Raw genomic sequence first — 27,536 nt, 5'->3', positions numbered from 1 at the left:
TTTATTGTTAAATGTGGTGCTTTTAATACTTTTTTTCACCACATTTTACAAACAGACAATTCTCTTTTGCAGAAAAGGCAGATGTTCTCCTCCTCCGTGCTGGTCTGCCGTCCCATTTTCACCTCCAGCTCTCGGAAATTGAGTTCCATGAAATTATTGGCTCAGGTAAAAGCAAGTAGAAAATGTGTCCATTTTAGAAAACAAACAAGCACGTTTACATGTTGCTTTGTTCTTATTTAATTTAACTTGTTGTAGGATCGTTTGGAAAAGTATACAAGGGAAGATGCAGAAATAAAATAGTGGCAATCAAACGGTAAGCATTAATGGAATGTTTTATTAAGTTACTTTACAGGTTAAGAATGTTTTTAAAATGACATTCTTGAAACTACATTTGATATAAATTTTTCTTACGCTACTTATCAGTTACCGAGCCAACACCTACTGCTCCAAATCAGATGTTGACATGTTTTGCCGTGAAGTTTCCATCCTGTGCCGACTCAATCACCCTTGTGTTATCCAATTTGTTGGTGCTTGCCTGGATGATCCAAGTCAATTTGCCATAGTCACGCAATACATATCTGGAGGATCCCTGTTTTCCCTTCTACACGAACAGAAAAGGTAAACTGACTTACATCCATGTGTTACTTTGAGCAGCTATCAGGGCTCACTACATCATCACCCACACAGACACATTCCCAATCATTGGGAGAGCCAGTGTGGTTTTAGTGGCTAGAGTATTGGTCTAGGAGTCAGGAGATCCGGGTTCTGGTCCCCACTCAGCCATGAAGCTCACTGGGTGAGTTTGGGCCAGTCACAGACACTCAGCCCAACCTACCTCACAGGGCTGTTGTTGTGAGGCTAAAATGGAATGGAGGAGGATTATGTACGCCAGCTTGGGTTCCTTAAGGAGGAAAAAAGACAGGATATAAATGTAATAAATAAATAAACAAACAAACAAATAATTCATGATGAGATTGGAGTTTGCTGGCTGTGACCACATACATTGATGACATGTCATCTAAGCACTGTGTGCTCATCTGAAGGCAAACAGAGACTATAGCTGTGGTTGAGTAGGAGAGAGGGAATGGGGTGGACAAGGATACTGGGCTATTTAAATTGTCTGGGGAGGAAGGAAAGGGGGAAGAGAAGGAAGGAGATAAGGCAGCAGAGGAAGGAAGGTGGAACTGGGAGTGAGGAACAAGAGGATGCAACAGTGACAGGAGGAGGAAAATAGGATGTAGCAAGCAGAGAGAGAATTAGAACTGGCAGGGGGAAGACAGGAGTAAGGAAGAAGGGGATGCAAATTTGCAGCAGAGGGGTACAAACCTGACATGGAGGAGCAGTTGCTGGAAAACCCTCAAGAGAGGACTGGAGAGGCTTACCGGGCACAGCAGCCCAACTGCCAGGCAGGGGCCCAGGAACTCTATCTTGAGATGTGCTTATTCAGCCCCAAGGGGTGACTACTCCCACCCCTTGAGTCCTTCCAAGTGTACCTTCTCCTTAAGAACATGATCTCCTTAAGGGCCGACCAAGGGTCCTTCTAGTCCAGCATTCTGTTCACACAGTAGCCAGCCCAGGGGAAACCCACAAACAGAATCATCCCACCCATGTTCCCCAGGAACTGGTGTACAAGGGCATACTGCTCTGATACTGGAGGTGGCATATAGCCTGCAGGACTAGTAGCCACTGATAGCCTTCACCTCCAGGAATTTGTCTAATCTCATTTAAAAGCCATCCATATTGGTGGCTATCACTACATCTCATAGTAGTGAATTCTACAGTTTAACTATGTGCTGTGTGAAGAAGTACTTCCTTTTATCTGTCCTGCTGAATCTCCCACCAATCAGTTTTATGGGGATGACCCCGGGTTCTAGTATTATGAAAGGGAGAAAAATGTCTCCCTATCCATTTCCTCCACACTAGAGGTGTACGAACCCCACTTACAGTTCCGCTCCGGGGTCCACTGGGGGTGGGGAGGTGATCCGTCCCTCCCCCCAGAATCCTCCCCGGCTGGTTCTGCTCCGCGGTGAGTCCACGGAGCCACCAGCAGGGGCAGTCCGCAGCCGGACTTCCATCTGCTGCTGGGCTGCAGCCGCAAATGGTTTCTGGCGTAGGGGACACCATTTGCGTCCCTGCCCTTTGCCGTGATTGGCTACATAAATATTTACGTAGCCTATCACAGCAAAGGGCAGGGATGCAAATGGCGTCCCCTATGCCATTTGCATCCCTGCTCTTGGCCATGATAGGCTATGTAAATATTTACATAGCCAATCACGGCAAAGGGCAGGGACGCAAATGGCGTCCCCTACGCCGGCCACCATTTTGTTCCACAGCCCAGCAGTGGATGGCTGCAGAACGAAGACGACAGACCTGGACCAGCCACCGCCAGGTAGGGTCTGTCCGTCCCGGGGGGAATTGGGGGGGTGGCGGGGGGGGTAGTCCATTCCACCACAGACTCCGGGAGTCCGTGGCGGATTTCTCCGCCATCCCTACTCCACACCATACATAATTTTGTACACCTCTATCATGTCTCCCCTTACTCACCTCTTTTCTAAGCTAAACAATCCCAGCTGTTGTAATCTTCCCTCATAGGAGAGTTGCTCCAGCCCCTTGATCATTTTAGTTGCCCTTTTCTGTGCTTTTTCCAACTGTACAATACCCCTTCTTAGGTGCAGTAACCAGAACTGTACACAGTATTCCAAGTGTGGTCACACCATAGTTTTGTATAAGGCATTATGATATTGGCAGTTTTATTTTCAGTTCCTTTTCTAATTATAGCTAACATGGAATTTGCCTTTTTCACAGCAGTTGCACATTGGGTAGACATTTCCATTGAGCTGTTCACCACAACAAGATCTGTATGTCAGATCCTATCAATATATATGTGAAGTTGGGATTTTTTGCCCCAATGTGCATCACTTTACACTTGCTTACATTGAACCGCATTTGCCATTTGATGCCTGTTATCCCAGTTTGGAGAGATCCATTTGGAGTTCTTTGAAGATCCGTTTTGTTTTAACAACCCTAAATCAATTTGTGTCATCAGTAAACTTACGGCCACCTTGCTGCACATTCCTAATTTATTTTGTTATTATTTTATTATTGCACTTATATCCTGCTTTTTTTCCTCTTGGAAGGAACCCAAGGCGGCACACATGCTTCCCCTCCCCCTCTCCATTTTATCCTCACAACAACCTGTGAGGTAGATTAGGCTGAGAGTCAGTGACTGGCCCAAAGTCACCCAGTGAAATCCATGACCGAGTAGGGACTAGAACCTGGATCTCCTGAGTCCCAGTCCAATACTGTAACCACGACATTACACTGGCTCTAATCCCAGATCATTTATGAACAAGTTGAAAAATATTGGTCCTTGGCAATGGTGGCCCATGGAGAGGAAGGCTCTGAAATCCCAGGAGGTCCCAAGAGAAGCCAGAGAATCACAAGCAGAAGCTGTTTAGAAGAAGCTCTGTCTGAACCTTTGGAGCATAGCTCTTCAGGGAACCTGTTACTTATTTGCTTCCCCGCAACATCTCAGGACATGCAGGAACTTAGTGCCTTAGACTCAACAGACTTACCTGTTCCCATGTTGAAGGATCCAGTGAAGAAAATGGTGTTTTAATAAAGTGTAGTGTGCACTTACATGAGTTTGCGGGGTTGTTTTGTTTCCAAACATGGAAAATGCAGGTTTGATGTGCCCCTCCCCATTGAAGGCATGACAGTCGCCTTTGTGAAAATAATTATGAGTTTCAGAGCTGTGTTGGCACAAATATGTCCATGGAGGATAACCAATATGAGAAATAATCCAAACCTGGATTTCATTCCTGGAACATTTGTTTCAAGGGACTACTGATATTACAGTCAGGGTTGCATATAAAAAGGTTTGTGAGCATGAGATGCAGACATGTTCACTTCGTGACATTGGCTATCATTATTATCTGCCAGCTGCATTTTCCTACTCATACCCCTGGGTGAGTTTATCAGATCACAAGTACTCTTGGGGTCATGCTAGAGGGGAAAACAAGTTATTAGGATCTGCAGGAGAGGCCTTCTTGAGGACACCATTACCTGCAAAGACCCATTTATTAGGCATGCATGAAAGGGCTTTCTCCTGTGTTGTTTCCAAACTGTGGAATGTGCTCCCTTGACAACTATAATTATGGCTTTTAATGTTCTTTTTATTAAGGTTTTATTGTTTTAAACTGTTGTTCACTGGCTTGATGGCCGTTTAGCAAATAAGGCAGTATATAAATGCAAATAAATAAATAAATAAGCGTCTCTGATTTGATCATCTCCTCCCTGTTCCCACAGTTTGAATAGAGGTTGATCAACCTTTGTGTTTTGAGTCTGGCCAGAAGGAATAACAGGTCTATTATTATTTGGGGCTGCTAAGTACTAATAATCATAGTAACGTAGGAATTTTATGGCATAAGAGAAGCTAAATCATGAGGTACCATAAAGGTATGTTCATGGAGATAACCTAATTCCTACATCTTGCCTTCTCAGTTCTTTTCTCTGCATGGAAACTAAAACAAAACACTAGACTTTTCCTGTAGTATGTGGAATATATGTCATGTGGAGCTATTGATTATCCAGATACCTTTATGATATGCTTGTGATACACTGTGACTTGGTCTGTTCTGTCCAGGTAAATACTTAGAAGGCTGATGCATAGGAGATGGACTTGTTCACCTATAGTCTCTTCCAGTATTCATCAGTGATAGCAGCCAGTGGAAGCTGGTAGCTCTGATGTCAGTGTGGCAGTGAATCTGCTCTGGATTTCGGTCAGAACCAGTCAGAAGTCTACAGGGGCTACCCATGGTGCTAAACCTATCTTGAGGATAAGCACCTTGGATAGCTCCTTTAGAATTCTGACTGGTTCTGACTGAAATGCAGAGTGGATTCACCCACCCCATGGCATCGGAGCCACCAGCCTCCACTGATAGCAGCAAATCTGATGCTTTATGCCCAGCTTAGCAGAGCTTCCATTACCATGCAGTTTTTAAGACAGGTGTGCAATGAGGACAAAGAGAAATGCCTGAATGGGGAGCAACATGCATTTACGCCCATTATGAGGCATGTCCTGCTGTGCTCCACTTCCCCACTCCTCCAGCCAAAGACCTTCTGGTCAGCATCGGAGGAGGAGGAGATGGCAAATAGTAGCAAATTAATGACTAATCAAGATTTAATTCCAACTTAGTACATGTTGAGATCGTTTCTTATTTTAAACTACTTTGAGACAACTTGATTTGCTGATGACACAACTTTAAACTTGTTAATAATCAATAAGATTGACACACTCGTGTCACATCTCTCTGATTTGACTAATACTATGTTTCTTTTCATTGCAGGAATCTGGACTTGCAGTCGAAATTAATCATTGCAGTAGATGTTGCCAAAGGTATGGAGTATCTTCACAATCTTACCCAGCCGATTATACATCGTGACTTAAACAGGTACATTTCTCTTTTTGTCTCCTAAGTCCACTGTCATATATAGTTCTGAATATATAGTTCTAAATATCGGATGTCATGCACCTCTATAATAGTGAACTGCTGAAATGAGAACATTCAGCTGAAGACTGAGGTACTTTCATAACTGAACCCATATTGCCTTTCCAAAGCATCTGCCTGGTACTGTCTATTCCATTTTGAAACAAAACGCTGTCTGATAACTGGACAGTGGATTAATCAGATTTGAAGCTTACATGAAATTACACATTCTGGAGATGTCTAGAAAAATAAAGGTCACAACTTTCCCCTGCAAGCCACAATTTCTTCTTAAGAATCACAGCTCTGGCTCCTATTTATTTATTTACAATATTTTATACCAATTTCTACAAGATAAAAAATACAATAAATCAAAACAGCACCTTTAAAACATTTAAAACAACAGCCATAAAACATATATTTATCAAATAAAATGGCTGTACATTCATTTCAAAGCACACTGGAACATCCAGGTCTTTAAGACCCATCAAATTGTCAGGGAGGGAGCCATGGGCACATCCTGTGTTAAGGCATTTCATAAAAATGAGGTCACTACAGAAAAGGCCCTATCTTTTGTGCCCACCAGTGTAATAGATCTTAATTGGTGATAAACCTAATGGATACATATCACTTCTGAAGATGCCTATTTGAAGGGAACTCGGAAAGTTCCAAAATGAGGGACTATGTATTCTAAAGTCAAGAGTGTGAGGGGTTTTTTCCCCAGCCAGAACCTCTTGACATGAAAACCCATGAGGAAGTCCCAAGGAAGGAGGGGAACCTTCAGAGAAACTGCCAGGAGGAAAAAGTTCTTTAAATAGCCCATTACCAGCTACCTAGTCTCTCAATGCATTTAACTAGAAAGAGAAGAAAGTGAGAGTACAGACCGACAGAATACAACACTGGGGGTGACAAGAGATTACAACCTAGAGTTCATATTGACAGATTGAAAACAACAAATCACCAGGTCCATATAGTGTCCAATCCATCCAAGAGCTCTTCAAGAATTCAAATGTGAAATTGCTGATCTTCTAACAATAATATGTAACATGTTAGATAGGCCTCTGTACCAGTATTGGAAAGTGGCCAATATACTTTTCAAAAGGGATCAGGGAGGATATGGGAATTTAAAGGCTGGTTAGTTTAACATCTGTCAGAGATAAATTGGTGGAAAGCATGAGTAAAGATAAAACTAGCAAGCATATAGAAGGACAAGTCTTGCTGAAGAAGAATTAACTTGGCTTCTGCAGAGGTAAGTCTTGTTTCACTAACCTTTTAGAGTTCTTTGAGAGTGTCAACAAGCATGTGGATAGGGGCAAAGTGATCTGGTAGGCATTGTTTACTTGGACTTTCAAAAGGCTTTTGACAAAGTTCCTCACCAAAGACTCCTGAGCAAACCTAGGTTCCTCTTATGATACAGTAACTCATTAAAGATCAGAAAGCAGAGATCAGGAATAAATGATCATGTCTCACAATGGAGGGATGTAAACAGTGTGATATTCCAAGGATCTGTATCAGGACCAGAGCTTTTAAACTTATTCATAAATGATCTGGAGTTAGGGCTGAGTAGTGAGGTGGCCAAGGTTGCTGGCCACCTCACACCAATTTATTTAGAATGGTTAAAGCAAAAAGGAATAGTGAAGAGCTCCAAAAGGATCTGTACAAACTGGGAAAATCGGCATCAAAATGATCAAAATAGGCATCAAAAATGGTTCAGTGTCAGAAAGTGTAAAATGATGCATAAGCTTCACATATACACTAGTGATCTCTAAACTGGTGGTGACAGATCTGGAAAGAGATTTTGGAGTTTTGATGGATAGTGTGATGAAAACATCAGCCCAGTGTGCAGCTGCTGTGAACACAACTAATTCCACATTAAGGATCATTAGGGAATGAATTCAAAATAAAACTGCCAATATCATAATGCCTTATACAAATATATGGTGTGACCACACTTGGAATACTGTGTACGGCTCTGGTCACCACACAGCTCAGAAAGTATACTGTAGAGTTGGGAAAGTGCAGAAAAGTGCAACCAAAATGATCAAGGGCCTGGGGCTTGATCCCCTATGAGAAAAGGTTACAACATTTGGGGCTCTTTAGGTTAGAAAACAGGTGAGTAAAGGGAACATGATAGAGTTAATACAATTGTGCAGGATGTGGAGGAAGTGGTTAGGGAGACATTGTTGTCCCTCTTCCATAATACTAGAACCCAGGATCATCCAAGAATCTGAATGGTGGGAAAGGCAGGACAGATCAAAGGAAGTACTTCTTCACATGGCACATAGTTAAACTATGGAATTCGCTACCACAAGATGTAGTGATGGCCATCAATTTGGGACAGCTTTAAAAAGGGATCGGACAGATTCATGGAGTATAAGGCCATCAATGGCTGCTAGTCATGATGGCCATATATTATCTCCAGTATTGGAGGCAGTATGCTTCTGAATATCAGTTGCTAGGAAAAGGGAGGCTGCTATTGTGCTCATGTCCTGTTGTGGCCACATGAGAAGCGCACAACAGGTTGGCCATTGCAGGAACACAATGCTGGACTAGATAGGCCTTAGTCTAATCCAGCATGGCTCTTAAGATCAACCAGGAGTGGCAGAGGAAATGCTATTCTGTTGGAAGGTGAGAAATACAGAAGCTGACGAGAAAAGGAGAACCTAAGTCTCAGGACTTCATAAAGTATTAGATGTATTGCACCCATCAGCTGTTCTTTGGATGGCACCAATACTTTTCAACTGCCTAAAGCCTACCTGGGCCCCTTAGTGATCTTTGGAGAGATGCAGAAAGGGAGGCCTTATGTCTGTTTTAAATTATACTTCCCCGTAGGTGTCGCCCATCCCATGCTACTGAAAGCAACCGTGGCTGGCTCTGACAATTGTAACAGGGGGTGGGGGTGGGAAGAAGCAGCAGCCCACTGACTGGAAGTAATCTCTAGCCCATCTCTTAAAACCTCTTGAAATTTTCATTGTAATAATTAATACCTAATTTGAAAGACATCAACTGTCTGTCATGCCTGAGATAATTTTGGAGGTAATTAATTCATCCTGATTTATTAACACAGTGGGAGTGCAGGTGATCATCATTAGAACAGCCCGCCGCAACCTGCTTGGGTTATTTGCTTTGCATTATAGACATTTACTGAATCTGATGTATATAATAAAACCAGAAGGTATTGTATTCAGGGTAGGGTATTGTTGGTTGTATTCTGATGGTACTCTTTCTGCAAGCTTTTCTTTATCAAAAATAAGTCCACGCTAATATTTTTCACTTTTAAAAATTCCACTATTCTGAAATAAAGTACTCCCTTTGAATTATGTAAACTCAATAAACATAATAACAATGTGCACTTTGCACATTTGGGGTGATAAGCTAATCTAGCCTTCATGGGAGTTCACTCCTTCCCCCTCAGTTCTCTGTGCCACAACCCACCCCTTTCAGGGAGGTCCCCTGACCCTCAAGAGAGGCTTTGGGAGTTGGTGCTGGAGGAATGAGGGAGCAGGGGAGTTGGCTTCCATGAACTCCCTTGTTCCAGCATGGTATTGGATATTCTTAGGCTGAAACCTTATTCACACTTCCTAGGAGTTAGCTCCCTAGTATGCATGCATTGTTTTCATTGCACAAGGGCTAAATAGATGCTGATGCTAATGCTGATGATGCTATGGATGATATAAGAAATCATTTGCTGAGAAAATGTTAAGGGTCAAGGATTTTACAATATGCTCCAGTATTGTTATCAGCCAGGTGTGGTTTTCTAGTTAACATATAGTTCCTGCATTTGCAAGGGCTACCCACTTGCACTGCAATTTGGGAGTTTGTCTTTTCACACCTCTCTGCCTCATGCATGGAGCTGCTGCCTGACCTTGCAGTGAAAAGGGAAGTCAGCCTGTGCTAAATAGAAGCTCCTTGTGTGTACTGGAGTGCCAGTGATGCTTTGGGTTACGGTTGTATATGTTTGCTGTGGACATTTTCTTTTGTTGTTCAGTCATTAAGTCGTGTCTGACTCTTTGTGACCCCATGGACCTTAGCACGCCTGGTCTTCCTGTCCTCCGCTCTCTCCCGGAGTGTGCTCAAGTTCATATTCATTGCATCGGTGATGCTATCTAGCCATCTCATCCTCTGCCGTCCCCTTCTCCTTTTGCCTTCAGTCTTTCCCAGCATCAGGGTCCATTCCAGGGAGTTTTTTCTTTGCATTAGGTGGCCAAAATAGTTGAGCTTCAGCTTCAGTATCTGTCCTTCCAATGAGCACTCAGGGTTGATTTCCTTTAGGATTGACTGATTTGACCTCCTTGCAGTCCAGGGGACTCGTAAGAGTCTTCTCCAGCACCACAGTTTGAAAGCATCCATTCTTCGGCGCTCAGCCTTCCTTATAGTCCAGCTCTCACAGCCATACATTACTACTGGGAAAACCATAGCTTTGATTAGACAGACCTTTGTCAGCAAGGTGATGTCTCTGCTTCTTACTATGCTGTCTAGGTTTGCCATAGCTTTCCTCCCAAGGAGCAAGCGTCTTTTAATTTCATGGCTACAGTCACCGTCTGCGGTGATCTTGGAGCCCAAGAAAATAAAATCTTTCACTGCTTCCATTTCTTCCCCTTCCATAGGCCAGGAAGTGATGGGGCCAGATGCCATAATCTCAGTTTTTTTAATGTTGAGTTTCAAACCAGCTTTTGCACTCCCCACTTTCACCCTCAACAAGAGGCTCTTTAGATCCTCTTCACTTTCTGCCATTAGGGTGGTTATCGTCTGCGTATCTGAGGTTGCTGATAATTTTCCCGGCAATCTTAATTCCAACCTGTGATTCATCCAACCCGGCGTTTCTCATGATGTACTCTGCATATAAGTTAAATTAGCAGGGTGACAATATGCAGCCTTGTCGTACTCCTTTCCCAATTTTGAACCAATCGGTTGTTCCATGTCCAGTTCTTACTGTTTTCTTGGCCCTCGTACAGGTTTCTCAGGAGACAGCTAAGGTGGTCTGGTACTCCCATCTCTTTAAGAATTTGCCACACTTTGTTGTGATCCACAGAATCAAAGGCTTTAGCATAGTCAATGAAGCAGAAATAGGCATTTTTCTGGAATTCTCTTGCTTTCTCCATGATGCAGCGAATGTTGGCGATTTGATCTCTAGTTCCTCTGCCTCTTCGGAACCCGGCTTGTACTTCCGGTAGTTCTTGGTTCACATACTGCTGAAGCCTAGCTTGTAGGATTTTGAGCATAACCTTGCTGGCATGTAAAATGAGCACAATTGTATGGTAGTTTGAACACTCTTTGGCATTGCCTTTCTTTGGAATTGGAATGTAAACTGACCTTTTCCAGTCTTGTGGCCACTGTTGAGTGTTCCAAATTTGTTGGCATATTGAGTGCAGCACTTTAACAGCATCGTCTTTTAGGATTTTAAATAGCTCAGCTGGAATACTGTCATCTCCACTAGCTTTGTTGTTAGTACTGCTTCCTAAGGCCCAGTTGACTTCACTCTCTAGGATGTCCGGCTCAAGTTCAGTGACCGCACTATCATGGCTATCAGGGATATTAAGATCTTTCCTGTATAGTTCTTCTGTGTATTCTTTCCACCTCTTCTTAATCTCATCTGCTTCTGTTAGGTCCCTGCCTTCTTTGTCCTTTATCATGCCCATCTTTGCACAAAATGTTCCGTTGATCTTGATATCTCCGATTTTCTTGAAAAGTTCTCTAGTCTTTCCCATTCTATTGTTTTCCTTGATTTCTTTGCATTGTTCATTTAAGAAGGCCTTCTTGTCTCTCCTTGCTATTCTCTGGAACTCTGCATTCAGTTGGATATATCTTCCCCTTTCTCCCTTGCTTTTCGCTTCCCTTCTTTCCTCAGCTACTTGTAAAGCCTCATCAGACAGCCACTTTGCTTTCTTGCATTTCTTTTTCTTTGGGATGGATTTTGTTGCTGCCTCCTGAACAATGTTACGGTCCTCCGTCCATAGTTCCTCAGGCACTCTGTCTATCAGGTCTAATCCCTTAAATCTATTTATCACCTCCACTGTATATTCGATACGATACAATACTTTATTGCTTAAAGCCATAGGCCACCATAATGTACATTAAAAAGAGAGAGAGAGAAAGAAAAAAAAACAGTACAGTCACATATTTGTATATACATAAATTCATACATCCAACAGAATCATCCTTAGTAGGCTGTTTGGGCTTTGGCACGTATTTTCCTTGCTGCCAAGGCAAATTTGCTACCTGGGCAGTGGTGAAAGCATCAGTGTCAGAAAGAAGGACACATATCTGTTCTAAAGGTGTTCTATTTAGGAGGCTCTGTGAAATTATTTATTTATTTATTTATTTATTTATTTATTTCTATACCGCCCAATAGCCGAAGCTCTCTGGGCAGTTCACAAAAATTAAAACCAAACAACACACAATAAAACAATTTAAAATATATAGAACATTAAAACCACAATATAACAATACAACCACAATAAAACCTAGCAGCAGTGCAGGAGTTTAAAATACAGATTTAAAACAGCAAAGCTAAAAATTTAGAAAGCTAAAATGCTAAAATGCCTGGGAAAATAAAAAGGTCTTCACCTGGTGCCAAAAGGAATACAATGTAGGTGCCAGGCGAACCTCACTAGGGAGCTCATTCCAGAGCCGGGGTGCCACAGCGGAGATAATGGCAAGAAATTTATGCCTAGCATGGCCATAGAGAGGGCATCTTAGTAAGTAATGAGAGACATCCTCAACCTCCCCAGACCCACAGATACAAAGTCTCTGATGGACTGGGGTATTGTCAAATCTTCCCTCCAAGAAGGCAGAAGGCATGCATTGTAGACACAATGCTGTAAATGATTTCCATAAGTGAGGCACAGTCAGAGTTGTAAAGTAACTCTCCAGACCAAATGACGTTTATATAATGGGTACCAGCAAGAGTAAGGCATTTGTGAGATTGTAACCAAATCCATCCACTTAGAATAAAGATAATTTTTTTCTTTAAGCCTCTGCTTTACTCTATCAGAAAGGAAAGAAGGAAAGGACTCAGTATCAATTCCATAAGCTTGCAACATAGGTTTAGTCAGGTTTACCCAAGACTTTTGGGATGGGGTCTGAAGTTGCTCTTGAAAGCATTTTTTTGGAAGGTGGGAATTGCTCATGTGGGTCAACTTGAGCCAATACAAAGCAAGAGCAGTGTAAATAGATGTTTTAACTGAAATCAATCCTACTTCTGCCCTTAGACAGGTGTACTCCAGGGGACAGTTAAGAGAGATCTCATAAAAGAGTTCTGAACCACCTCAAAAATAGTGGCATTCGTGTATCCCCATACCTCAGCTTCATACGTCAGTTGTGAAACTACCTTCTTCTGAAATATCTCAACTGCAGGGGCAACCAAACTTCCCCCTTGTGATCGAGAGAACTGAAGGAGAGATTGAGTAGACTGGGATGATTTCAGCTAAATTACATCTAGATGTTGTCTCCGCGAAAGTCGGGCGTTGAAATTAAGGCCCAAATATCTAAAGTTGTTCATTTGTTCAGTGGATTCTTTGTCCAACTTCCACATATGTGTTTTCCTTTTCTTCCCAAATACTTCAGTTTTAGTCTTAGCATAGTTAATAGACAAATGCTCTCTTGTGCAAAATGTACTCAACTTTCTCAAGAGCCTTCGCATACCAATTAATGTAGTGGAAATCATTGCGATATCATCCGCATATATGAGGACTGAGAGTTTAACATCCTGAATAGAAGCTGGGAAGCATTCCAAATCACTCAGTTCTTGTACAGTGCTATTAATATAAAAATTAAAAAGAAAACGGGCCAATAAACATCCCTGACGCACTCCTTTATCAGTTGGGATGCTTTCTGATAACAATCCATTCGCCCCCAGCCTAACTCTAAGCGTAGTGTCAGAGTGAAGCATTTGGATTAAAAGAAACAGCCTTCTATCAATGTTTGTGGCAGATAGCTTTTGCCACAAACGATCTCTGTCTACAAGGTCAAAGGCTGAACTAAAATCCACAAAAGTAACAGATAACTCTTTTCTATCATGCTGAGAATATTTCTGTATTAGGTGATGGAGAACAAAACACTGGTCTATTGTAGATTTCCCCTTTGCAAACCCGGCCTGTTCTTCAGCTAAAATCAAGTTTTCAGCTGCCCATGACTCTAATTTGTGTAAAAGATATTTAGTATATAATTTTGAAACAACATTAAGCAGACTGATTGGTCTAAAATTATTTGGATCTGCTTTAGAGCTTGTCTTGTGAATAGGAACAGCAATGCTCACTTCCCAGCCCTGGGGGATTTTTCCATGCTGGTTTATATAAGTAAACATTTTAGCAAGAATTGGGCACCACCAAGTAGAATTAGATCTAAACAATTCACCAGGAAGCATATCCTCTCCAGGGGCCTTTTTAGGAGGCAGGGAGGCAATCAAATCATGTACTTCATCCCAGGTTACTGGTTCCCAATCAGGGCAGGAAGAGAAAGACAAAAAATCCCTGCCATGAAGGGGATCAGATGGGGTCCCAACAAAAGATTGTCTAAACAAGGCTGAAAAGTGAGCTTGCCACTGTGAGGAAGTAATTTGATTATCAATAGAGCCATGATGTCTCCTTTTCCCTTTTGTCACTAACATCCAGAATCTAGTTGAATCTCTTTCTAGAATTGCCAGCCCTAGCTCCATCCAGGATTGTCGTACATACTCGTTCTTTTTCTGGTGCAGGAGATTTTTATACTCTTTGCGCAAGCTGACGTAGACAGTAAAATTCTCTAAGGAGTCTTCTTGCCTCAATCTCCTCAATCTTCCCTTCTTTCCTCAGCTACTTGTAAAGCCTCATCAGACAGCCACTTTGCTTTCTTGCTTTTCTTTTTCTTTGGGATGGATTGAGTTGCTGCCTCCTGAACAATGTTACGGACCTCCGTCCATAGTTCCTCAGGCACTCTGTCTATCAGGTCCAATCCCTGAAATCTATTCCTCACCTCCACTGTATATTCATAAGGGATATGTTTTAGGTCATACCTGAATGGTTTAGTGGTTTTCCCTATGTTCTTCAATTTAAGCCGAAATTTTGCAAGAAGCAGCTCATGATCTGAGCCACAGTCAGCTCCAGGTCTTGTTTTTACTGTCTGTATAGAGCTTCTTCATCTTTGGCTGCAAAGGACATAATCAATCTGATTTCGATATTGGCCATCTGGTGATGTCCATGTGTAGAGTCGCCTGTTGTGCTGTTGGAAAAGAGTGTTTGCTGTGATCAGCGTGTTCTCTTGGCAAAACTCTATTAGCCTTTGCCCTGCTTCATTTTGTACACCAAGGCCATGCTTGCCTGTTATCCCGGTGATTTCTTGACTTCCTACTTTAGCATTCCAATCCCCTATGATGAAGAGGACATCTTTTTTTGGTGTTAGTTCTAAAAGATGTTGTAGGTCTTCATAGAACCAATCAACCTCAGCTTCTTCAGCCTCAGTGGCTGGGGCATAGACTTGAATTACTGTGATGTTGAATGGTTTGCCTTGGATTTGTACTGAGATCATTCTATTGTTTTTGAGATTGTACCCCAGTACTGCTTTTCCCACCCTTTTATTGACTATGTGTGCTACTCCATTTCTTCTAAGGGATTCTTGCCCATAGTAGTAGATATGATGGTCACCTGAATTATATTCGCCCATGCTTGTCCATTTTAGTTCGCTGATTCCCAAGATGTCGATGTTCAATCTTGCCTTCTCATGTTTGACCACCTCCAGCTTACCTTGATTCATTGATCTTACATTCCAGGTTCCTAAACAATATTGTTCTTTACAGCATTGGATTTTCTTTTCACCACCAGACACATCCACAGCGGAGTGTCCTTTTGGCTTTGGCCCAGCCGCTTCACTCTTTCTGGCGCTACTTGGAAATACCGTCTGATCTTCCCCAGTAGTATATTGGACACTTTCCGACCTGAGGGGCTCATCTTCCGGCATCATATCTTTTAGCCTTGTGATATGTTCCATGGGGTTTTCTTGGCAAGAATACTGGAATGGGTTGCCATTTCCTTCTCCAGTGGGCCACATTTTGTCAGAACTCTCTGCCATGACCTGTCCATCTTGGGTGGCCCTGCATGACATAGCTTATGGCTTCACTGAGTTATGCAAGCCCCTTCGCCACAACAAGGCAGTGATCCATGAAGGGGGGACATTTTCTTATATCATACCAAAATGATATCAATGTGCCATATGTGGGAATGACTAAGATTACTGCTTATTTCCATCCCAGAGATGGTATAATTAAGAATATTACTTCAAATAAAATTGCAGTGTAGAGCTGAAGTTGTGTTCCCTCTTTGTTATTGTCTGAGGCTATTAATCTACAGCAGGCTCAAAGCTTTACAGTAACTATTAGCTGCACAGAAAGATTCCAGTGCCCATAGTTCTTTTGTCAGAGAAGGAAACTAGGTTTATCTCCCCAAGCTTTCTGAAGAAACAGAAGTGCTCTGCACTGGTATTTTATGTACCAGTGACTTCAGCAGCCAGTAGTCTTTCATGTTTCTGTACCCACAGAGTATTGAGAGAGTAGCTGTAGTGTATTTAGTTAACAAAGCATATGAGGTCAGTATGGGATTTGCCTTGTGTTTCAGTTTATATCTGTTATGCTTTCATATTTATATATATGTGTGTACACACACACACACACACACACCATTAAGGGGGTAGGACTTTATTCTGACATGTGCCAAAATAACACCTGACCCACTAAGCCAGCTGAGAATAAGTTGCCCCCCCTCACAAGGAGAATTTTAGATGGAAGGGTGGCAAGATGGAAAGATACATGTATAACTGAAGCTTTTTTTTTTTTGCTTTTTTTAATGTCCTTCTTGTGTGTTCTTAACGGCTCAAGACAGGTTACAATATGAGGTAGGTTCAGCAGATATATAATGACTTGATCAGATCCACCAAGTGAATGATCGTAATCCAAGGGCAATATCTAACACTGCTACACTGCTTATGCCCTTGAAGTAGTGCTAGCATAAATGACCTCTGGCGCAATACCACTAGCATATGCTGGCGCAATCCATTTTCCAAGGAATCCTGCCCTGCCAGAGTATGCTATTGACATTGTGCTAGAGGTCACTTACACTAGTGCTACATCAGTGGGGTAAGCACAGTAACGCTATCTACTATACTCCAGTAACTTTGATAAACAAGCAGGAAAAAAAAATCCTTTTCATCCCGCCATGAATAAATAACCTTTGGGAACAGGTAGAATTAAACTAATACGTTCTGCCAGGTTATGTTGTATATATATCCATGTGCTGGAATAAAGTTATGAGGTTACTTGGGAAATTGGGTTTACTAAGTTGGTCAAATTTGCCAGTGCATGGCTGAGGCCAGGTCCCTTTTTCCTCTTCCAATTCAACAGGCTAGGGCTCTTCTTCCACTTTCTTACTCTCTTTTTCCCCATCCTTTCCCACTTCCATTACCATTGTCCAAAAGTCAGAACATCCATCCAGTTTTCAGAGAGCAGCAACAGGGGAAAATGGAAACAGAATAAGGAAGAAGTATAGGTGTTTTTCCCTAGTTCAGCCTTCCTCAACTTGGTGCCATCCAAATGTTTTGGACCTCAGTTCCCATCAGCCCTGACCATTGGCTATGCTTATTGAAGCTTATGGTAACTGTGGACCAAAACATCTGAGGGGCACCAACTTGGGGTAATCTGACCTAGTCCAGTAAGATACAAAAAAGAAAGAAAGAAAAAGAAAAGCATGAAAGGTGGACACATACATGCTGCATCTGAGACACTAGATAGTAAGGGAATAAATACTTTTTCTTTCTTTGCAAGGCTTGGCATCTTTCACTCCTCGATAACCCATTAAGAAATTAAGTCGTAGATGTCCACTCTGTGCCACAGAGTGGCAGTCTTTTCAAAAAAATATTTTTCAAAAAAATAGTCTTTTTGACTGATTTGTCTCCTGCTGTTCTACTGCACTTCTTAAGCATAGTCATCTAAATGCAAAATCATGCAGTTTGGTGTCAAGAAATGTATACTGAAGCCAAGTTGTAATTAGAATCAAAGTAAGTTCCACTGAGATCTGAGGGATGTGCTTCTTCCACATTTAGGATGAGAGTATTTTCAAACAATAATGAAACTGCACACACAGTTCTCTGATTTGAGTGTTTGGACATTGAGATTTGCACAAATACATGCAGGTACACATGTATGCTAAGCTTACAGGCATACTAAAGGAAGCCTTCTGAAAATGTGAGCCTCAGCTCCAAACTTGACTAATGGCTGGTACAGCTGGAGCAGGATCAGTGTCAGGAGACCCAAATCTGTATTCCCAACTACTGCCTTTTGTACTAATTACAGTTCATTAATCAAATGAGGTGGAAAGCCTGTCATTAAGCTTTTAAATAACCATTTCTGAACAATTCAGGACTAGGATTCCTGCACCTGACAGGCAATGTAAGTAAGAACTGTGTTAAGTGTTCGTTGCTGTGTTTATTGCTATATAAAATGCTGTGACATGCTGTCCACACAAGTTCTAATCTCATCATATTTGTATGTGATCACTATTGCTGCACATTTTGTCAAACCTTTTTGCATTTACACTTTATAAAAACATACATCTTTAACATATTCTGCAGAAAAGTGCAAACTACAAAATGCAACACTGGCCTGATGTTCTCAGCTGCTGGGCCCACTGTGGGTCCTATGGCTTTGGAGCCAGAATCTGATTCAGATTTAGAGCAAGACAACTGGGAACCCAGTCCACTCGTGGGAAGCTCAGGGCCTGGGAGCTGAGCTCTGCCTAGCTGTCAGGATTGATTCTGAGCGTATGGAGATAGTTAGCAGTTCAGATTCAGAAGGGGAACAGCCAGAACTGGGGCAAGCATCTTCCCGAGCGAGTCCAGATATGGATAGGCATGCTTCTCAGGAGGCTAACACCCAGATGGCTGGGCCTGAAGCCCCCCCCCCCCCGGTTCTGTGAGAACTCAGGAGGAGGAGGAGGAGAAGGAGGAGAGTGTGGGGTGTGAGCTGAGGGATGCTAGACTGCGGCGTAGAGCAAAGCAGGAAAAGTTAGAGGCAGAGCTCAGACGGTTGACTCAGTTGGCAATGTGTGAGGGTTGACAGGGAGTATCACTAGAAGGGAGGGATTTCCCTCCCTAAGTTATTCTAGCCAGAAAGTCATTGTTCAAACTGCTGGCAACATCGTAGCTCCCATTTGGATCCCCTGTTGTTATTCCTTTGTAGCCTGAGAGTCTTCGGGAGTCTTTGCATCTGTAATGAACCTGTTGATAGTGAATTAAAGGCATGAGACTGAAGCCTGTCTTCTTGTGTGTGTGCATGAGGAAGGTGGGGGCCAAGAAAAAATGACAGCTTTCCGTCAGATTGCAGGCTGAAGGAGGAAGATACTCCCTATCAGCCACAGCTGAAAGATGCAGCCTTGAGGGAGGCATCTGATTTACAGCCTGGGAATGTGAGAGCTATGCAGGAGTATGACTGCGCAAGGGAGGGGGGCTCGGGCGGGTCACCTAGGTTACAGCACCAACTGAAAAAGGGCAGAACAGAGACACCCCTTCAGGCTGAAGAGCTTTTGCTGAGAACAACTTCTTAATTGCTCAGGATACTTTCTTGCCTGGGCTTATCCTGAATCTTGAACTCTTGTCTGCCTTGAATCTTGTGTCATTAAGACGCTGGTTTGCAATACATTGCTGGGACTGACTCTGTATGAATTCTAGCCTTGGGATTCTCTCCTGAAGAGAGTAATAGGCCAATAGCCTCTGCTTAGGCTATTTGATTTATTGGTGATTTAAACGCTGTAAACTCTGCCATGAACTCTGGAAAGGTGATCTGTGTAACATTATCTATTGTAATCTGTGATCTGTATTGATTTGCCAGAGTGTCAGAAAGCCTGACACCAGCTGCATTTCTCTTGTATAGAAGGAACCCATGATAAAATAGATTGTAAACAGGAATGTTGGAAAATCCGCAATGGATTCAAAAGAGTTCAGATTTCAATACTGGTTCGGATTCCGCAGTGGACTGACTTTTTCTGAGTCGCATGGATTTCGTGGACTTGTTTTTTACTGGAGGGGGGGACTTGTGCAAATTCCCACTTGTGCTAGTTGTGTTGCCCTGGCTGTAAGCTTCGAACTCTTAATTTAGAGGTGCCAAGATAGTGATAAATCAGACTCAAAGGTTTACTTGCAAGGACTACTTTATTGGGCAACTTACAGCACACAGGCGTACCCAATGGTTGGATCAGACAGCTTCTCTGAACCACGAGCCATTGGGTCAAATGGGTTTTATACAATACATGTTAGCCATGAGGCAGCATAGCAGCAGCAAGAGCCCCTAGTGTTCATTCCCAGCATAAACTAACAGCACTTGGTTCTCAAGCACAGCCACCTGTAAACAAGCTTCACTTCTCAGGCACGGCCTGGTAAGGCTTTCTACTCATTAGTGAGGAATTAGTGAGAAGGCTGTTATCGGCCTTTTGACTCATCTGCACATGTTCAGCAGCTTACTAGCAAGGGAATTGCACCAATAATGAACTTAAGCAAGCGTTATGGATCTCTCGGCCCCTCTAACACTACAAATGACTTGGCTACACTCCTGGGGCCAATACATTCCACCCTCAGATGATCAGAGGCTGATATAACAGCCTGCCTTGCCACTTGATCACCAGGGGGTTGACATCTGCTTCAGTGTATGCTTTACATGCGACAGCCATATGAGCAAGCACACAAAGCTGTAAAGCAGCCAATAACAGTCAGAATTATTGCAACCACTCACTTCCACCACCACCCAATCCCATGAAACCAGTCTGAAATTGGGTCGAAGAAGGACTCCCCTCTTAGGTGCTGTATTTCCTCACTTTGCACATACAGGGCTCTGACGCTGTGATACAGCCCAGAGGTGGGCTGTTACTTCCTCCCCTTGTTTGGGAAGAGAAATCTTTCTCTCTCTCTCTCTCTCTCTCTCTCTCTCTCTCTGTTTCTCTCTCCCTTTCTGACCAGCCTGTTCTGCAGATCATGTTTCAAACTGTCTACATAAAACTCCCAGTGCCATGCACCAGCTTTAACCCTTCACTTGTCTTCAAGTTAGGCTGTTTGTCTTCGTCTCAACAGAAACTTGCTTATTTAAACTTGTCAGCTTTACCCTAGTCTCAATGACACACATTTGGGATAGGCTGTTTTTCATCTTCTAGTCATATTTTCTCATCTTAAGGAACTCTTACATTATTGTGGCTACTCCACCCCCAGGTAATAAGCTCCAGGCATAATCAGCTGCTTCCAATTCACCCTGGGGGCAACCACAGCCACACTTTTTCTCTACAAATAACTACCATTAGGGGAGGCCCGGTTAATGCTAGGGTGCTCTTTATGGTTTGGCATTCCCCTCTTTTTTTTCTCTCTCTTTTGCTTTGTCTGTCACTTTCTCCTTCTCTCTGTCTTTCTCTACTTGCCTCTGTCTCTCTCCATTTGTCTTTGCACCTGTAAACCATTGGGAACCACACTCACTATCATTTGGAGTTGCAACTGACAGTAAAAACATTTACAAATATCACATAGTATTTAAGAAATCATAAAATACATACAACGAACTTTCATTGGAATCTAACACCGTGACTGGAAAACATTTCTTGCATGGTGAGGCATGATGGAGCAGATCCAGCAATCACATTGCTCCTCTGGCTGGGCCCATCAAAATCATGGGAAGGGCATACTCACACACGCACAGAGTTCTAGGCCACTGCTTTTGCATCGGCAACTCTATGCTGCATGAGTTCTGGCAGAGGGAAGTCTAGAAGTCATATATCACACTCAGCCTGCCATACACTGAGCTAACTGTAAGCACACAGACACACACTCCACAGCAATGAGAGTTCAAGGTAGAGATGGGCGGATTCCCTACCTGCTTCTCTGCTGGAGAATCCACCCTTGGGGGGAGGCGATCTGTCCCTCCTCCTAGAATCCTTGCCAGCCGGCTCCACTCTGCAGCGATTCTGCGGAGCCGCCAGCCAGGTCCAGAGCACCCGGCCAGGTCCGGAGCACCAGCGGGGAGGATCCGGCCAGGGAGGACTCCGCAGGGAGGTGGAGGTAAGGGATCCTTTCCGCCATGGACTCCAGAGTCTGGATTCTATTGAATCTGGCCTTATTGGGGTCCGTGGAGGATTTCTCTGACATCCCTAGTTCAAGACCATGAAAAGCCTCACAGTACTTTCCATGGCAAGTCTCTGACAATTCAAAGTTCCAGTCCATGTGCAGAGTGTCTCTAAAAAGCCCAGACGATGATGGATAGACGGGATGTTTCCAGCAAACGCTCCTTGCTTCTGCGTCAGCTCAAAGGGGGAAGGTGTGACTGTACACCCCTTCCAGATCCTTCGACAGACAAGGGCCTTTAGCCTTTCAGCAAGACTCCTGACTAAACAGAGTGGCATGGCTCAGCTATCTAGCCGTGACGCTTTAACCTGGGCAACCCCTCTGTAAATCTTACTCTACTTCTGCCAGGTTATCACCAGACATCTTTTAGCCTCCCTCTCCCTCTCTAGGCTAAACTAGCGGCACCTAGGGAGTTGGGTGACTCCCCCTGGCCCCGCTCTGACATTCTAAAAACTGAATAGGCCTAAACTCTTCTAGGCTACTTCTAATCAAATCATGGCTATAATGTACAATGCCTTACTACATTGCTGAAGCTAGGCCTTTACATTATGTTCGCTCTCATAACACTTCTTCACTCTAAAAATTTACTTCCCTCCCCGCACACGGACCCGGCTTGATTGCTCGGAGATTGGTGAGGGAAGCAACTGTCTAAACTAGGGAGCTTGTAAAAACGCATTGCCAGTGCTTCTAAACTTTCAGTGGGTCTACCTGGAAATCTCAATCTAAGCTATTTCAAACACATTAAAAACAGCAAAAACAGCAAAGTGGAGGAATTAACATCTGTCCCTTTGTCATGGTCAGATCACTTCCTGCTGAGGTTTAGACTCCTGGCAGCCTTCCCCCTCTGCAAGGGTGGGGGACCTATTAAAATGGTCCGCCCCCGGAGATTAATGGATTCTGATGGATTCCAGAGGGCTCTGGGGGGTTTTCCTGCTGGTATGGCTGGTGCTCCTGTCGAAGCCCAGGTCGCTCTGTGGAATGCAGAGATGACTCGGGCAGTTGACACGATTGCGCCCAAGCGCCCTCTCCCTCTGAGCAGAGCCCGGCCAGCTCCTTGGTATACACCTGAGCTAAGGGCAATGAAGCAAGAGGGGAGACCGCTAGAACACAGGTGGAGGAAAACTTGTGTTGAGTCTGACCGATCACAGGTAAGAGCCCACTATCAAGCCTACTCTGTGGCAGTGAGGGTGGCAAAGAGACAGTTCTTTTCCACCAGCATTGCATCTTCTCAGTGTCGTCCAGCGGAGCTTTTCCGCGTGGTTCATGGCCTGTTACAGTCTGGGCCTGGGAGAGAGATGGTGGAACCCTCGGCAGCACGCTGTGATAAGTTTGCAAGGCACTTTGAAGATAAAGTCGCTCAGATTCGTCATGAACTGGACACCACGATTAATGCAGTTCCATTGGTAGAGGCATTCAGAGCACCGTCTGGTCCAGTTTTATTGGATGAGTTTCAGTTACTGAGGCCTGAGGATGTGGACAAGGTGCTTGGCCAAGTCCGATCGACCACTTGTGTGCTTGACCCTTGCCCTTCATGGCTTATTAAATCAAACAAGGAGGGGATGTCCGGCTGGGTCCAGGAGGTTGTAAATTCCTCCTTGAGAGAGGGAGTGGTGCCTGCTGCTTTAAAAGAGGTGGTAATTAGACCACTCCTGAAAAAGCCTAAACTGGACCCAGAGGATGTTAACAATTATAGGCCAGTGGCCAACATCCCCTTCCTGGGCAAGGTGCTTGAGCGAGTGGTTGTAGGACAGCTCCAGGCACTGTTGAATGAAACGGATTATCTAGATCCATTTCAATTGGGCTTCAGGCCTGGTTTTGGAATGGAAACTGCCTTGGTCACCCTGTGAGATGACCTCTGCCGGGAGAGGGCCAGGGGGAGTGCGACCCTGTTATTCTTCTGGAACTCTCAGCGGCTTTCGATACCATCGACCATGGTATCCTTCTGGATAGGTTGTCTGGGTTGGGAGTTGGAGGCACTGCATTACAGTGGTTCCGCTCCTACTTGGATGGCCGATTCCAGAAGGTGGTGCTGGGGGTTATTGATGAGGGCCAATAAACTGAAACTCAATCCAGACAAGACGGAGGTACTGTTAGTGGGTGGTTCGTCTGCCCGGCTAGGTGATATTCAACCTGTTCTGGAGGGGGTTGCACTCCCCCTAAAGGATCAGGTTCGTAGTTTGGGGGTGCTCTTGGATCCAGAACTGTCACTTGAGGCACAGGTGAACTCAGTGGCACGGAGCACTTTTTATCAGCTTAGGCTGATACCAACTACGCCCTTATCTGGACAGAGATAGCCTAGCTACAGTGATCCATGCTCTGATAACTTCTCATCTGGATTACTGCAATGCGTTATATGTGGGGCTGCCTTTGAAAACGGTCCGGAAACTTCAGCTGGTCCAAAATAGGGCAGCAAGATTGTTAACAGAGACTGGCCTGCGAGCTCATATTATGCCAGTACTTTTCCAGCTGCACTGGCTGCCAGTCCATTTCCGGGCCCGATTCAAAGTGCTGGTGTTAACATTCAAAGCCCTTAACGGCTTGGGGCCAGGTTACCTGAAGGATCGCCTCCTCCCATATGTGCCTGCCCGGACCTTAAGATCATTGTCAGCGGCCCTCCTCCGTGAGTAGGGATGTCAGAGAATTTCTCCACGAATCTCGGGGAGGCTGAATGCCAGCGTATTCGGCCCCCCGAAATTGGTGGAGAAACGGTCTGCCCCCCCACCCCCCCACCCCGGGACGGGACTTACCTTGCTCGAATGTCCCTGGCGGTGGCGGCGGCTCCGGCGGCAGTGCGGCGGCGGCCGGTCTTCCGACTGACTGCTGCCACCGCCATTTCCAAGTAAAACAAACAAACAAACAAACGTGATAGGCTACGTAAAGATTTACGTAGCCTATCACGGCTAGATTTTCAAAAAACACCGTGATAGGCTACGTAAATGTTTATGTAGCCTATCACGGCTGACTTTGGGGGGGGGGAAGCGCGTACGCAAATAGCGCTGCCCTTATTTTCGCCGTAGTCTACGTAAATGTTTACGTAGACTATATGTGCCAAAATAAGGAACGCAAATGGCGGCGCCCATGGGCACCGCCATTTGCATACGTGCTTTTTTTTTCCCCCCAAAGTCAGCCGTGATAGGCTACATAAACATTTACATAGCCTATCACGGCCGACTGCAGGGACGCAAACGGCAGCGGCTACAGCCGCCTCCATTTGCGTCCCAGCAGATGACGAGGTTTCGTGGCCGGAGAGACGGGGCGCCTCCCCCCCGGCCAGAATTTCGGCAGGGAGGGACGGGGCACCTCCCCCCTGGCCAGAATTTTGGCGGGGAGGGACAGGGCGCCTCCCCCCCTGCCAGAATTTCAGGGGGAGGGACGGCGTGCCTCCCCCCCACCGCGAAGGACGCGTCGGGATCAGGTAAGGGACTTTCGTCCATCTCTATCCGTGAGCCCCTGCCAAAGGAAGTGAGGCAGGTGGCTACTAGGAGGAGGGCTTTTTCTGTTGTGGCACCCCAGCTGTGGAATGAGCTCCCTAGTGAGGTTCGCCTGGCATCTACATTGTATTCCTTTCGGCGCCAGGTGAAGACCTTTTTATTCTCCCAGGCATTTTAGCATTTTAGCTTTCTGAACTTTTAGCTTTGCTGTTTTAAATCTGTATTTTAAACTCCTGCACTGCTGCTAGGTTTTATTGTGGTTGCATTGTTATATTGTGGCTTTAATGTTCTATATATTTTAAATTGTTTTATTGTGTGCTGTTTGGTTTTAATTTTTGTGAACTGCCCAGTGAGCTTCGGCTATTGGGCGGTATAGAAATAAATAAATAAATAAATAAATACGACTGTCGACCCTCCGGGGAATAAGAGAACACAAAGAGTTCTTGGACAGAATGGGGGAACTACAGCAGCAAAGGGAAGACCAGAAGTTTGAAGAGCAACAGCAAGATGAGGCAGAAGTGGGAAATGCTGAGGTGAAGAAAAATGGAGTAGAGGATACTCCTTGGAAAAAGTGACAGTTAGGAGAAGAAAAACTAGACGCCACTCTGCACCAGTGGAAGCAGTGGAGCTGTGGAACCGATTCCAGGTACTTGAGGATGAAACTGGAGGACAGCCTGCAGAGGAAGAATCACAGGGGAACCTGCATGAGAGTGAGAAAGGGGCTGAAGGTCAGTCAAGCAGAGGCAATGAAACCCAGGCCTACAACAAGAGGAAGAGAAGAGTGGTAGTAGTGGGAGACTCCTTGCTGTGTGGGATCGAGACCCAAGTATTTCACGAAGACCTGTGGACTCGCCAGGTATGTTGTCTCCCGGGAGGATGGATTAGAGACGTGACTGGAAGGTTGCCTGCACTCATAAAGCCCACTGACAGGTATCCCTTCTTCTCATCCATGTGGGAACAAATGATACCGCCAAGTGGAGCTATGAAGAAATCACATCAGACTTTGAAACTTTGGGAAGGAAACTCAGGAACTTTGGGGCCCAGATAGTTTTCTCATCCATCCTTCCAGTAGTTAGAAAAGGGATAGAAAGGGAGTGAAAAATACTGTGGGTGAATGACTGGCTACGAAGGTGGTGCCGATGAGAGAGATTTGGATTCTGGGACCACGGGCTATACTTCCTGGAAGATGGGCTGTTGGCAAGGGACGGGTTGCACCTCACAAAGGATGGGAAGAATGTGTTTGGCCACAGCATGAAGAACTTCATCAGGAGGGCTTTAAACTGAATCCTACGGGGAAGGGAGTAGGGATGTACGAAAGTCACTTACCTGTTCGCAGATTATGTTGATGGTGGGGGGGAGGCGTTCTGTCCCTCCCCCCGGAATCCTCGCCGGGGGGGAGGCGCTCCGTTCCTCCCCCCCGGAATCCTCCGTGGCTGGCTGTGCTCCGCGGCAGCTCCGCGGAGCAGCCGGCCAGTCCCAGCCAGGCCAGAGCCGTCCGCAGCGGATTTCCGGCCGCGGAGAGCTCTGGGTAAAAAAAGAAAAAAAAACGCGTACGTAAATATTTACTTAGACTATGATGGCAAAAATAAAGGGGAACGCAAATAGCGTAGCGGGTGCTATTTGTGTCCCTTTTTGATTCCCCATTTTAGTCTACATAAAGATTTACGTAGGCTAAAACGGGGAATCAAAAAGGGACGCTAATAGCACCCGTTACGCTATTTGCGTTCCCCTTTATTCTCGCCGTTATAATCTACGTAAATATTCATGTAGATTAAGAGGGCAAAAATAAGGAACGCAAATGGCGGCGGCCGTAGCTGCCACCATTTACGTACGCGGTTTTGGGGGTTTTTTAAACCCACCCAGCCATGATAGGCTACGTAAAGATTTACGTAGCCTATCACTTCGTGTTTGTTTATTTGTTTTTTTAACCTAGCCATGATAGGCTACGTAAATCTTTATGTACCCTATCATGTCCCCCCCCCCCCAACACTGGAAATGGTGGTGGCTGGTCGGAAGACCAGCCGCCACCGCCGCTGCCGCCGCCACCGGAGCCGCCGCGACCCGGAAGATCTGCCCCAGGTGAGTCTCATCCTGGGGGGGATCTGCGAGGGGTGGCAGGCCGTTCCGCCACGGAGTTCGGAGGGCCGAATGCACTGGCATTTGTCCTCACCGTGATCCATGGCGGAATTCTCTGCCATCCCTAGAAGGGAGATGTAAAGTTGGGGGTAACAGAGCAATCCCAACTAGTAGGATTGCTGTGTTAACTGAAGGGAAAATGTTGAATTACTCACTCTAAGTAATATAAATGTAGAAGTATCACAGGCTGGAAGTCCTTTGAAATTCACAAATCGCTTCCATAGAGAGAAGATACAAAAGTGTTGACTGAGAATGGATAGCACAAAAGACCCTTCAGCAGATCCCCCCCCCCCGCACCGCCCCACCCCAAATGCTGATATAACATAAATTCACACATCACTTTTTGAGCTTCGGTACAAAAAACAAA

General features: G+C 44.6%; 1 protein-coding gene across 2 annotated transcripts in view; it reads left to right on the top strand.

Annotated features, from left to right (window-relative positions):
- TNNI3K (TNNI3 interacting kinase) overlaps positions 1-27,536 on the top strand; it is a 268,089-nt gene that overhangs the window by 99,322 nt on the left and 141,231 nt on the right. For both annotated transcript variants that reach the window (XM_084852224.1, XM_084852223.1), the window contains 4 exons: positions 73-165; positions 256-313; positions 424-618; positions 5,349-5,453. In XM_084852224.1, the coding sequence (XP_084708350.1) occupies positions 73-165; positions 256-313; positions 424-618; positions 5,349-5,453 (451 nt within the window). The remainder of the gene's footprint in view (positions 1-72; positions 166-255; positions 314-423; positions 619-5,348; positions 5,454-27,536) is intronic.

Source organism: Heloderma suspectum, chromosome 4, assembly GCF_057233095.1.
Source record: "Heloderma suspectum isolate Gila_16-S chromosome 4, 16-S_ref, whole genome shotgun sequence".
Classification (NCBI taxonomy): Eukaryota; Metazoa; Chordata; class Lepidosauria; order Squamata; family Helodermatidae; genus Heloderma; species Heloderma suspectum.
This window is presented reverse-complemented; position numbering and strand designations above follow the sequence as displayed.